We start from the raw sequence: 12648 nt of genomic DNA on the forward strand, positions 1-12648 counted from the left end.
AATTATTACAGATTTTCTAGAAATTATTTTTTGTGAATTTTTAATAATACCTCTAGTATTACTATTGCACTAATATATTGCATAAAAAAATTATAACAATAAAATATTGCACCTTTAATGATTTAGTAATTAAATGTAAGACAATAGTAGATAAAAGTCGAAGTTAATTGAATTGATTAAAAAAATTGTAAATTTTTAATTATAAGAAATTGATAAAATTAATTTAAAACAATAAAACTATTGCGGATATAATTATTATTATTTCCAATGAAATCAATTATACAAAACACTTGAGTATCCTTGAATATTATCTCATCGGATGATAATTTTAATAATTAATGTATTAGTAAAAAAATTGGTAATAAATAGTGAGATCGAAAGTCAATTAATAATTAGTTTTTAAAAAGACAACATAAAAATAGGATATTTAAAAAAATATTTAATAATTGTAAGCTTTATTTTAATAACTAATTATTTGTATTAATTACTTTAATAAATTATAAACTATATTTAATTATAATATATTTTTTAATAAAATTATTAAATAGCAAAAACAATGGATAAATTGTTTTGTTTGGCAGTGTTTGCTATATTAGTAACATTTTGTAAGTATTAGATATAAACTATTTCAAACAAAATGATTTTATTTAAAAAACACATTTGATATTCAACAGCATTGGGAGCGCCGCAGGCGTCCACTCGGGCACCGATACCGCCGCGCAGTTGCAAAGGTCACGACCCGGACAAATATTTCCGCGATCCGGACAATCCTCATATATTTCACGAGTGTTCGCACGGCCGATGGGTCGGTGCCAACTACTGTCCCGGCGATCTAGTATTTGACGAAGCGTTGCAAACATGCGATCGCGGCGGTGATGTACCGACTGTCAAGTGTCCAGACAGTGAAGGCTTGTTTCCCTATCCGGGTAATCATCACAAGTTTATCGAGTGTCACGAAGGACATGGCTGGGTATTGGTCTGTCCGGGCGATCTGGTGTTTGTACCCGAAAACAAGACATGCGAGTATAACGACTGGGACTGGACATGGCCAACCGATACAACTATTGCACCGACAAAACCAACCGTTGCGCCAACAGAAGTACCGACAACAGGCAAACCAACTGATGGACCAACTGATGGACCAACTGATGGACCAACAGCCCCGCCGACAGGCAAACCAACTGACCAGCCATCGCCTCAACCAACTGGTGCACCAACTGGTAAACCGGTTCCCAGTGTCGACCCGTCAGCCGAACCGCCGAGCTTTTGGCGCCGATTAAAAAACTTTTTCGGTAGAAAATAGATTTTGCATTTAAATTAATTGTAAATTTTTATTAGTAATAGTAAATTGTTAACATATAATAGAATATAATAAACAAAAAACGATTAATTTGAAGTTAAACTTCAATGTACTGTATAATCAGTATTATATTTTCTAAAAATAATAAATAAAAATATTTATATTTATTGACACTATATTAATGTTAATTATAATAAAATCTATCATTTTTTAAATGGTTTGCTTTAGTCTAAATAATTAGATAATTTTTTTTTATTATTTTAACTAATTATGTAATACTATCCTATATTATTAAAACATTATGTAATACTGTATAATACAGTATCATAAAATTTGTTTATCTAATACAATAGAGATTATACATGTATAATGATATTAGCTAATACTGTATTTAATGTTTAAAATATTAATATTGAATTTAATAATAATGTTTAAAATAATATGAAACATTATTAAGTACTAATAGTTGAATTATTTTTATATATAAATATTTATTTATATTGTACTTTAAAATAAAAATATCATATATAAAGTAATGATATTTAAATGCATAATTATAGCAAACAAAACATTTAAAACTTTAATATATATAATACTGTTGTATAAATTTTATGTTAAAGTACTGTAAAGGCTAACATCAAAGTACAGTAGACTTTACCGACTAATTAAATATAAAGTATTTCACATGATATTTGCATCAATAATTAAAAAAAAAATTTAAAGTTTAACACAATATTGTCAACAACAAAAAACATTAAATATATTTCTATATAATATGGGTATAATTGGTAGACTATAAGTCATATGAGCAACAACAAAAAATGCTTACATGAAATTGGAGACCAAAATTGCAATCATTTTTATTTATAAATTAATATTTTTTCGATGATCCCATCAATAATAGAGGTCGAAATGATTTATTTTTAAATAAATAATTTAACTTTTTTTTAACTAATGGGTGTAATTAATATTACATCATCATCCTATGTACACTGGTTTTTATATACACTTACCACGTATCCACGTATATGAACAAAAAATATACCCATATTTTTAAATGCATATATAATTAGTACAATATTTTTAAATTTTTAAAAAATAATAAACAACTTTTTTAATTAGTTTTATAAATTGCATTAGTCATACCATATGATAGATATTTTTGTTGTTGATAGATACGATTGATTGGCTGATAAAATTAAATAACTGACTAAATATATGTGTTTTATTTTGATTGAACTGCCGATCTATACAAACCTCTATAATAATTATATATTAAATTTTTTTGTAAACCCCTTTCCTCTATAAATATATAGATCAGTCCTATCAATCAATCAATCAGTGGATAGTTAGTTAGCAATCAATTGATAACATATCAAATTGTTTTTCTCTTCACAATAATTGTTAACTTAATAATAATAATAATATTTTTGTTGAAAACTTTTAATGTAATTATAAAAAACTTTTTTTTGTTTGTCTTATTGTTTAATTATGTAATAACTTAATAATATTAAACTTATTTTTTTTTAAAATTATTTATTTTTTCTTCTATAAAGTCAGTCTACAGTCCAATAATGACAGAGCGAGTGATCGACAAGGAAGATGAGGCCGTCTACCGAAACCTACTGTCCAGTGATCTGTTTATGGATGCCATCAGCGATGAATACAAGTGTTCAATATGTCTGACCATTTTGCAGGATCCCGTTTGTCTGCCCTGTCCGGCACAGCACATGTTTTGCCGTTTATGTATTACCGGATACTTTCAGCACTTGTCCGCCGGTACAGCTAAGTCGTGTCCCGTCGACCGTATGGTCTGTACTATGGCCGACATACGACCGGCACATCCGTCGATAAAGAGTATTATCGAGAAATTTAAGATGCGTTGCCCGAACCATGAGGATGGCTGTACGGTTACGATAACCGTATCGGAACTACGTAATCATACGCTTAACTGTCGACTGGGTCCGTGTACTGGTGGACAGCCGTCGACATCCGGAAGCGATGTAGTTGGCATCGAAGTGGCCGCAACGCCGATAACGATTTACGTGAAACTCGAAGGCAATAAAACGGCAATCATATCGGCCGATGAAAAGGACAATGTCCTGACACTGAGGCGTCGTATACGGGAAAAGGAGGGCATTGATACACAATCGTTGATCATTACTAACGGTACAAAACCGTTGGCCGAAGATAGTCGGCTACTAATTGAATACAATATCAAAAACGGTTCGGTATTGTATACTCAACGTCGCTTTAATGGTGGCCTAAATGGTGGCCAAAAATGATGAACTGTTTGCGGGACTAACTATTTTTTTTTATCTTAAAAATAGTTGAACCACGAGTTCAACGAATTATTTGTGAGTAAATAAAAATTGTTGTTATAATTGTTTAACATATGTTTAATATATTAAATCATTTTATTATTTATTTATTTTAGGTTTTCTTTCATTTAAGAAAAAATTGTTTAATAGTTGATATATTATTGTATTAGTAACTGTTTTTTATTGATAACAATTGTGTTTAATTGTAATTATATAAATATGATTGATAGATGAAAATTGTTTTTTATTATTTTTTTTGTTTTAATTACTAAAATCAGTATAATTGCAATCTTAATTATTATTATCTAATTTTTAAACAAATTAATAATCTATTTGTTTTAACTATACTTTTATATTAAATGTTGAAAAATATCTGTTTAATTTATATATGTATATTTAAAGTTATAACTCATTGTTTGAATTATTGTTTGAATATTTTTTTTATATAATTAATTGTAATCTTATTATATTTTTTTAATCAATAAATATTTTTACGGTACATAAAAAAATATTAGTCTATTTATTACAAAAATCATAAAAATACAGATAATTATATACCACATAACAATAAGTAATAAGTTATGAATTTTTAATTAGTAATTATAATAATATTTATTTTTTAAAATAGTTGAATAATACTAAATTTTAACTATTATTATAATTTATAGTATCTATAATAACAAAAATTAAATCATATAAAAATGGTTTCATTAACACACAATGTAATTGTCAAATCAAATAAACAGATGAAATAATTAGTAGTAAAATAGTATACAATTTTCTAAGTAATTATTTTGTAGAAAAGTAACGGTAATTGTTACCAATTATTGTAATTAATTATTATTAATATTTTGTTTCAAATAAAACAATAAATAGGCTTTCGATGAGTGAAGTTGTCGTTCATCTGGAATCTGCTTAACGTTATTATCATTGAATTCATACCACTGTTTGTTGATATGATTTTTGGCGTAAGCGGTATAGTGTCCACTACAGGAATTTCCTGAATAATTAGAGATGCCAATCAAATCATAGACATGTTTAGCACCGTTAGCTTCGGCATCCCTTACATGTCCAGTCAAATCCAATTCCATTGGAAACTGACAGTCCGGTTGACTATCATATCTAAAATAACTACCTCTTTGTTGACCTATACTGTTCTTGACCTGCAATAGTAGTATATTAGGTGCGTGCAGGATATGAGTCTCTACCGTAGCCAACATATCAGTGCAACAATTGGGACAGTTTTGTTGGTCATCCATACGTTGGACAGACACATGTGATGATTTGATAAGAATGTGTGGTTATTTTGAAGATTTTTTAAATTTTTAATTATAAGAAATTTATAAAATTAATTTAAAACAATAAAATTATTGCTAACATAATTATTTTTATTTCCAATGAAATCAATAGACAAAACACTTCAATATCCTTGAGTATTATCTCGTCGGATGATAATTTAATAACTATTACTAAAAAATTTGTTAATAAATAGTGAGATTGAAAGTCAATTAATAATTAGTTTTTAAAAAAACAACATAAAAATAGGATATCAGTATTTTTAAATATTTAATAATTGTGAGCTTTATTTAATTACTAATTATTATTATTTAATAAATTATAAACTATATTAATTATAATATATTTTTCTAAATAAAATTATTAAATAGCAAAAACAATGGATAAATTGTTTTGTTTGGCAGTGTTTGCCATATTAGTAACATTTTGTAAGTATTAGATATAAACTATTTCAAACAAAATGATTTTATTTAAAAAAAAACATTTGATATTCAACAGCATTGGGAGCGCCGCAGGCGTCCACTCGGGCACCGATACCGCCGCGCAGTTGCAAAGGTCACGATCCGGACAAATATTTTCGCGATCCGGACAATCCTCATATATTTCACGAGTGTTCGCACGGCCGATGGGTCGGTGCCAACTACTGTCCCGGCGATCTAGTATTTGACGAAGAGCTGCAAACGTGTGATCGCGGCGGTGATGTACCGACTGTCAAATGTCCAGAGGATGAAGGCTTGTTTCCCTATCCGGGCAATCATCACAAGTTTATCGAGTGTCACGATGGATATGGCTGGGTATTGGTCTGTCCGGGCGATCTGGTGTTTGTACCCGAAAACAAGACATGCGAGTATAATGACTGGGACTGGACATGGCCAACCGATACAACTATTGCACCGACCAAACCAACCGTTGCGCCAACAGAAGTACCGACAACAGTCAAACCAACTGTTGTACCGACAGCCCCACCGACTGTCAAGTGTCCAGAGGATGAAGGCTTGTTTCCCTATCCGGGCAATCATCACAAGTTTATCGAGTGTCACAGAGGACAGGCCTGGGTATTGGTCTGTCCGGGCGATCTGGTGTTTGTACCCGAAACCAAGACATGCGTATATAACGACTGGGACTGGACATGGCCAACCGATGCAACTATTGCACCGACCAAACCAACCGTTGGGCCAACAGAAGTACCGACAGCAGGCAAACCAACTGTCCAGCCATCGCCTCAACCAACTGGTGCACCAACTGGTAAACCTGTTCCCAGTGTCGACCCTTCAGCCGAACCGCCGAGCTTTTGGTGCCGATTAAAAAACTTTTTCGGTAGAAAATAGATTTTGCATTTAAATTAATTGTAAATTTTTATTAGTAATAGTAAATTGTTAACATATAATATAATATAATAAACAAAAAAATTATTAATTTGAAGTCAAACTTCATTGTACTGTATAATCAGTATTATATTTTCTAAATATAATAATTAATTAATAAAAATATATATATTTACATTTATTGACACTATATTAATGTTAATTATAATAAAATCTATCATTTTTTAAATGGTTTGCTTTTGTTTAAAAATAATTAGTTAATTTTATTTTATTATATATTAACTGATTATACTATCTTATATTACTAACAATATGTAATATTGTATAATACAGTATAATAAAATTTGTTATCTAATACAATAAAGTAGATTAAATATTGTATTATTAAATGTTATACAAGCATAACTTATACATGTATAATGATATTAGCTAATACTGTATTTAATGTTTAAAATATAATAATATTGAATATAATATTTTTTTATAATTAATTGTAATCTTATTATATTTTTTAATCAATAAATATTTACGGTACATATCAAAAATATTAGTCTATTACAAAAATCATAAAAATACAGAAAATTAAATACCACATAACAATAAGTAATGTTATGAATTTTTAATTAGCAATTATAATAATATTTATTTATTTAAAATAATAATTAAATAATACTAAATTATAACTATTATAATTTATAGTATCATTATATCATATAAAATGGTTTCATTAAACACAATGTAATTGTCAAATCAAATAAACAGATGAAATAATTAGTAGTAAAATATTATACAATTTTTTTAATAATTATTTTGTAGAAAAGTACCGGTAATTGCTACCAATTATTGTAATTAATTATTATTAATATTTTGTTTTAAATAAAACATTAAATAGGCTTTCGATGAGTGAAGTTGTTGTTCATCTGTAATCTGTTTAACGTTATTATCATTGAATTCATACCACTGTTTGTTGATATGATTTTTGGCGTAAGCGGTATAGTGTCCACTACAGGAATTTCCCGTATAGTTAGATATGGCCAACAAATCGTAGACATGTTGGGCACCGTTAGCTTTGGCATCACTTACATGACCAGTCAAATCCAATTCCATTGGAAACTGACAGTCCGGTTGACTATCATATCTAAAATAACTACCTCTTTGTTGACCTATACTGTTCTTGACCTGCAATAGTAGTATATTAGGTGCGTGCATGATATGAGTCTCTACCGTAGCCAACATATCAGTGCAACAATTGGGACAGTTTTGTTGGTCATCCATACGTTGGACAGACACATACCGATTGATACAGTCATCGAGTTTGATATTTTTGTCTAAATTTTTATCATCTAATCCGTGATAAAACTTGTCAATACTATAGAATTGACATAAATGTTCGCTCAGTTCATTGATTATTAAATTATTGCCAATTGTAAGGTTAGGATTGAAATGGTTATCACAATGAAAGCTGAAGTCAGAACTCAAACATATTAACAGTTGTCGGCCTTCCGGTGCCAAACATTTCATGAATTGGACGACAAATTGGTCGACAATACATTCAAAGGTGTATTCATTAATATCCAATAATAATGGTATACCAAATTGTCGGCTCTTGCTTTGAAGTGAGACAAACACATGATTAACAAATGATGGATCAAATTGATAGACAAAAAGGTGACCACTAAGACAATTGGCATTTATAATATCATTTGTGTTATAGATTTTGTCGATCTTATGATTGATGATTAGGGCAACAATAAGATGTTTGGCATCCAAGACCCGTGATGTCGTCGTATCTGAATATCTTTGCGATAGTGTTTTGATGAGTTGACTCACCTGTACTTCATTTGTTGTAAATCGCAATCCATAGATATCCCATCTGAATGTCTCACAATCATTGCTATTGATAATTAGATTGACATGAATTAGTGTAATGTCTTCTTTGTCTATTTGTGGCAAATTTATGACAACAAAAGGACAATAATTATCATCTAATCGATGACCGCATCGACTGCAGCTAAATGTCACTACTTGTAGACCGTGAAAGTGATTTGATATAAATGTGTGGTTATTTTGAAGATATTGATCAAACGTTTTATAATCATCAGTAAAACTATTGTTAACAATGCCTGACATTTGCAGCAATTCTTCGTGAAATGTGTTCAACACTGATCTCAAAAACTCTGAACAGTCGTGTTGTTTATGGTCGACAAATGTCGGTAAAACTTCGGCCACTTTGGAGCGAAACTCTTTGGGCGACAAACAATCGGTTTGTTGAGACCACATGCGATCAATCAACTCACAGAACAGTTCCAACAACAATGATCTCTGTGTAGTATTTGTTATACCTATCTTGAAATTCTTGTATTCTTTGCAAAACTCGACCATCGATGGTATGTTTGACAGACACTGAAGAGCACTGTTCATATAACAAGTGTTGCCTAAGTTTCGCAAACCACAGACACCCGACTCATAGGTTTTCTTTCGATAACCACTTGTATTATCAGTCCTTTTATCAATACCAACAAAATGGTCGTCAATTTGGTTCTTCTTTTTCTTATAATTACCGGTAATATTCTGTTGTTGTTTATTGTTATATGTTTTCTTTGAATTGATGGCAGCATATGATAAATCTGGTTCTGGCCAACAGTTTGAAGTCAAAGACTGACAACTGCTGGATGCGGATGCAGTTTGCAGACTCATTGAATGTAAAGACTGGCCACTAGTTCCCGGTGTTGGACCAGTTTTTTGGTCGGAATCACTGCTCGACCGATCGGAAAACTTTTTATCATCACTGTATGTGACTGTCGTCGTCCCTGCCGCGGCTGTCGATGTTGACGTTGGCCTGTATTGTTTTGTCATTGAATTGACAGACAACTGTCCATCACTATCATACTGTTTCTTAACTAATAATTTTTTTTTTAATTTTTAAATATTATCTATTGTGTAATTGTTATTCAATTATCATTAATAAATACCTGATTTATTTGTGACTTTGTTTCTCATTTCTTGATGAGTGTCTGATTGACGACACTGTGGTTGTTCAGGTTGGACATCATGTTGTTGTTGACTATCACCTAAAGTATCTCGCAAATAAAACCAACGAGATATATAGCGCATTAACCTGGATCATATATGTACAAATACAAATTTATAGTTTTATTTAATATTATTTTTGATTATTAAATTTAAATTATATTATATTAATAATTTATTTCATTTTTTAACTAACCAATTGATATGAGTCCACCAATTGAAATATTTATCTCTATTTGTTTCACTTGAATTAGTCTAATTAGATTTAAATTTAAAAACTAATCAATTATATAATATATTTTATATATACAATTATATATTAATATAAAGTACAAGTACAGTATATATTGTATATATATAAATTTTATAGACATTTACTGTATATTAAATAACTAACCTCGGTTATATTAATTTGTATGTGTGATGTATTACTCGAACTAGTTTCTATAAATTATAATAAGTTTTAGCCATATTTTTAAAAAAAAATTAATTAAATTTTGCTTTTAAATAAATTACATCTATATAAAAGTTTCAACAATATAAGATAAATATAATACCATTATTGTAATACATTATTAAAAAAATATATAATACTTTTATTGTATAATACCATTAAAGTTTAGATCAGCCATCAAATCGATTAGACCAGTGATTGCCGACGATAAACAATATTCATTAATCTTTTCATATTCATTGCAAAACTTTACTAATTGATCAAATGGTAGCCGTTTTATGCGATCAGAAAAACCTAATTCACTGATGTCTACCAAATCGGCATAAATTATGGACAACTGAACCCAATTATCTAAATCTAATGTTTTAATCAGTTGTAATAATTCCCGATCACCGCTGATGACAACTAACGCTGTTTTACTATCACTTAGCGATTCAAATGTATAAGAGCTAAAGTAAGCGTATTTGTTGTAGTTGTCGATCAATAGGTGATCCAAATTGTCGTCGTAGTAGTAGTCGTTGTCGTAATAGATGTCAACGCCTGTTATGTCCACCGATGACCAGCTGACCAAATGTTTGAGCCGAAGTCGGCGCTCAGTTACACAAACTTTTGTCAATAATTTTCGTATAATAACAGTACTGTCGATGTGACGGCTTGTTATAGGTGGCGGACACGACTCCCGGTCCCAGTAGATGGTTATATGAGTCGGTGCTGTTGATGTCATACTATATTATCTTTCAAATTGCAATTGCATTATACTATTAATAATATTAGATAACAAAATATATCTGATGTTAAACTTGTTTACAAACAGATAATAATTACACTAAAAAAAGTTTTTAAAATAATTTTTTATATGATATAATTACTGTACAATTTCATACAAAAATTATTTTAATATTTAAATTGCAATTCTATGACTAATAATATTGCTTATCAAATAACTAAAAACTGATATCATTTAAAAATAAATTTTATTTTATTTAAATTACCAAATAATTCAATACTAAAGTTAGATAAGAAACTAAAAAATTATTAAATATGATATCAACAACAAAAAAAGTACTTAAAACACACATTTTATTTAAGTAAAGTCTAGACACAAAAAAATTGTTTTATTTATGCAATATTAAAACGATATTATACTGTCAAATATTAATACTGTATATAATAAAATACTAGTCTTTTTTCAATAAACTATAATATTATAAAAAAATATGTCATGTTTTTTTAATATTATATGTATAATAATGACAACAATAAAAACTTTTTCAAACTTAATTAATTACATTCATAATAATAATAATAATAATAAATTGTATTCCCGTTGCCGTGATTTTTATAAAGTAGTATACAGTAAATCAATACAGTATATTAAGACTATATAAACAGTTATAATCTACTAAACTTACAAAATGTATGTGTATTTTAAATTTGATATCATATTTATACATAAATAATAGAGAAAAAAATTACTTATTTGTAAAATATATAATATTGTTAAATAATAAAATATCATAAATTATATAATATTTTTACACTGATATTTATAGTATTGTCATTAATAACTATTAAATACTAATTTTAAACAATAATTTAAAAATTACCACTAACTTAATTGTTAATTGTTGTCAATAAAAAAACTAATTTTAAAATAATTATTATTCGTGACTCAAATGTTTTGTATCAAAAAATTATTGGAAAACTATTTTTTTTTTTAATTTATAAATCCAATTAAAATATAACATTAAGTTTCACTACCAAAATAAAAACCAATAGTCATATATATGTTAGTTTTTAAAACTTAATCAAACATTATAATGTATTTCAATATAATTTCCTAATTTAAGTGCAATACTAATAAACAGTATAATTATTATATATTAATTGTCGGCAAACATCAAAAGCGTTAACAATATTGTTTGTCGACTAATATAATATTACTTTATAAATATTTTGGTTAATCAATTGATCCGCCAAAACAATTAACTCTAGTCAATAATACATTATATTATTTGAATTTATTTTAAAACTATTAATTGATTGTAATAAATAATACAGTAGTAAAAATTTTTAATTATTAAATATTTATTTTTTAAAAATATTTTTCAAACAATTTTTATATAGTAGTTTTTATAGCAAAGATTTTATAGTAGTTATTAAAATAATAAATTATTAAAATTATTATAAAGTTATATATTTACAACTTATTTAAAAAAAAATTTAAAGTTTATTATTATTAAAATACCAATCACTAACATTTTTAGTTTAATTATAATTATGTTTATATAGTTTATGATAAGCTATTTATTTAAAAAAACAAATATATAATTTTTTAAAAATGAAATATCAATAAAAATTAAAATCAAATTATTTTTTGGCGTATTGTTGTGTCCAACTTCGGGCCTCTGCGTTATACTGTTGTTCACTGAGATTGCGTCCCTTGTATGCACTGTTGCGGTTAGGTTTGGCCAACAATATAAATAGTGTCTGCAAAATGGTGACCACTGTTTGGGTAGACCGCCAATTGGACAGAAGTGTCGTACATACTGTTCCACTGCTGTTGTCGATATTTGCGTGAAATATCTGTGTTTTAAACCGTATGTCCGGCACTCGCATCGGATATTCGGCCGGAAATGTAAGATCTATCTCAAAGACCCCGCCCTCATAGGGACTGCCTTCGGGTCCATTCAGATATGCCTTCCATTCGAGTGCATTATCTGTGGGCTCTATCCGACCGAAAGGCACCGGTTGTGCCATTAGTTGCCGATATTCAGTCATCAAACGCTTCACAGCAGACATTATTATTATGGCTTATAATTAATTAAATTATTTATCTAATTGTAATTTAGAGAAAAGAAATTGTTTTAAGTATTTTATTGTAAATTTAAAATACTGTTTCAATAGCAATAAACAGTACTA

General features: G+C 28.4%; 4 protein-coding genes across 5 annotated transcripts; 2 read left to right on the forward strand and 2 right to left on the reverse strand.

Annotated features, from left to right (window-relative positions):
• Nucleotides 1-384: 384 nt before the first annotated feature.
• On the forward strand, nt 385-6297 carry LOC128951196 (chondroitin proteoglycan 2-like). Of its 2 annotated transcripts, none has more exons than XM_054296454.1 (3): nt 385-448; nt 549-605; nt 675-1454. In XM_054296454.1, exons 2-3 carry the CDS (start codon nt 557-559, stop codon nt 1301-1303), a joined length of 678 nt encoding a protein of 225 aa, XP_054152429.1. In that variant the 5' UTR covers nt 385-448; nt 549-556; the 3' UTR covers nt 1304-1454. The 2 variants fall into 2 exon arrangements, with proteins under 2 accessions (XP_054152429.1, XP_054152422.1); XM_054296447.1 differs by lacking the exons at nt 549-605; nt 675-1454 and adding exons at nt 5289-5345; nt 5416-6297 and having other exon boundaries at nt 401-448.
• On the forward strand, nt 2639-3756 carry LOC128951212 (V(D)J recombination-activating protein 1-like). The gene is made up of 3 exons (XM_054296464.1): nt 2639-2748; nt 2857-3657; nt 3738-3756. The coding sequence occupies exon 2, from the start codon at nt 2875-2877 to the stop codon at nt 3583-3585; it is 711 nt and encodes a 236-aa protein (XP_054152439.1). The 5' UTR covers nt 2639-2748; nt 2857-2874; the 3' UTR covers nt 3586-3657; nt 3738-3756.
• A 783-nt stretch (nt 6298-7080) lies between the features above and the next one.
• On the reverse strand, nt 7081-10450 carry LOC128951321 (uncharacterized). Its single transcript, XM_054296573.1, has 5 exons — nt 9883-10450; nt 9670-9716; nt 9469-9527; nt 9215-9360; nt 7081-9142 (listed from the first exon to the last, which is right to left on the reverse strand). Exons 1-5 carry the CDS (start codon nt 10448-10450, stop codon nt 7092-7094), a joined length of 2871 nt encoding a protein of 956 aa, XP_054152548.1. The 3' UTR covers nt 7081-7091.
• A 1646-nt stretch (nt 10451-12096) lies between these two features.
• Nucleotides 12097-12528, reverse strand: LOC128951332 (uncharacterized). The gene has a single exon (XM_054296584.1). The coding sequence runs from the start codon at nt 12526-12528 to the stop codon at nt 12097-12099; it is 432 nt and encodes a 143-aa protein (XP_054152559.1).
• Nucleotides 12529-12648: the final 120 nt, after the last annotated feature.

Source organism: Oppia nitens, unplaced genomic scaffold (genome assembly GCF_028296485.1).
Source record: "Oppia nitens isolate AA-2021 unplaced genomic scaffold, nextdenovo-longstitch-racon4-pilon3 scaffold11_pilon_pilon_pilon, whole genome shotgun sequence".
In the NCBI taxonomy this organism is placed as follows: domain Eukaryota; kingdom Metazoa; phylum Arthropoda; class Arachnida; order Sarcoptiformes; family Oppiidae; genus Oppia; species Oppia nitens.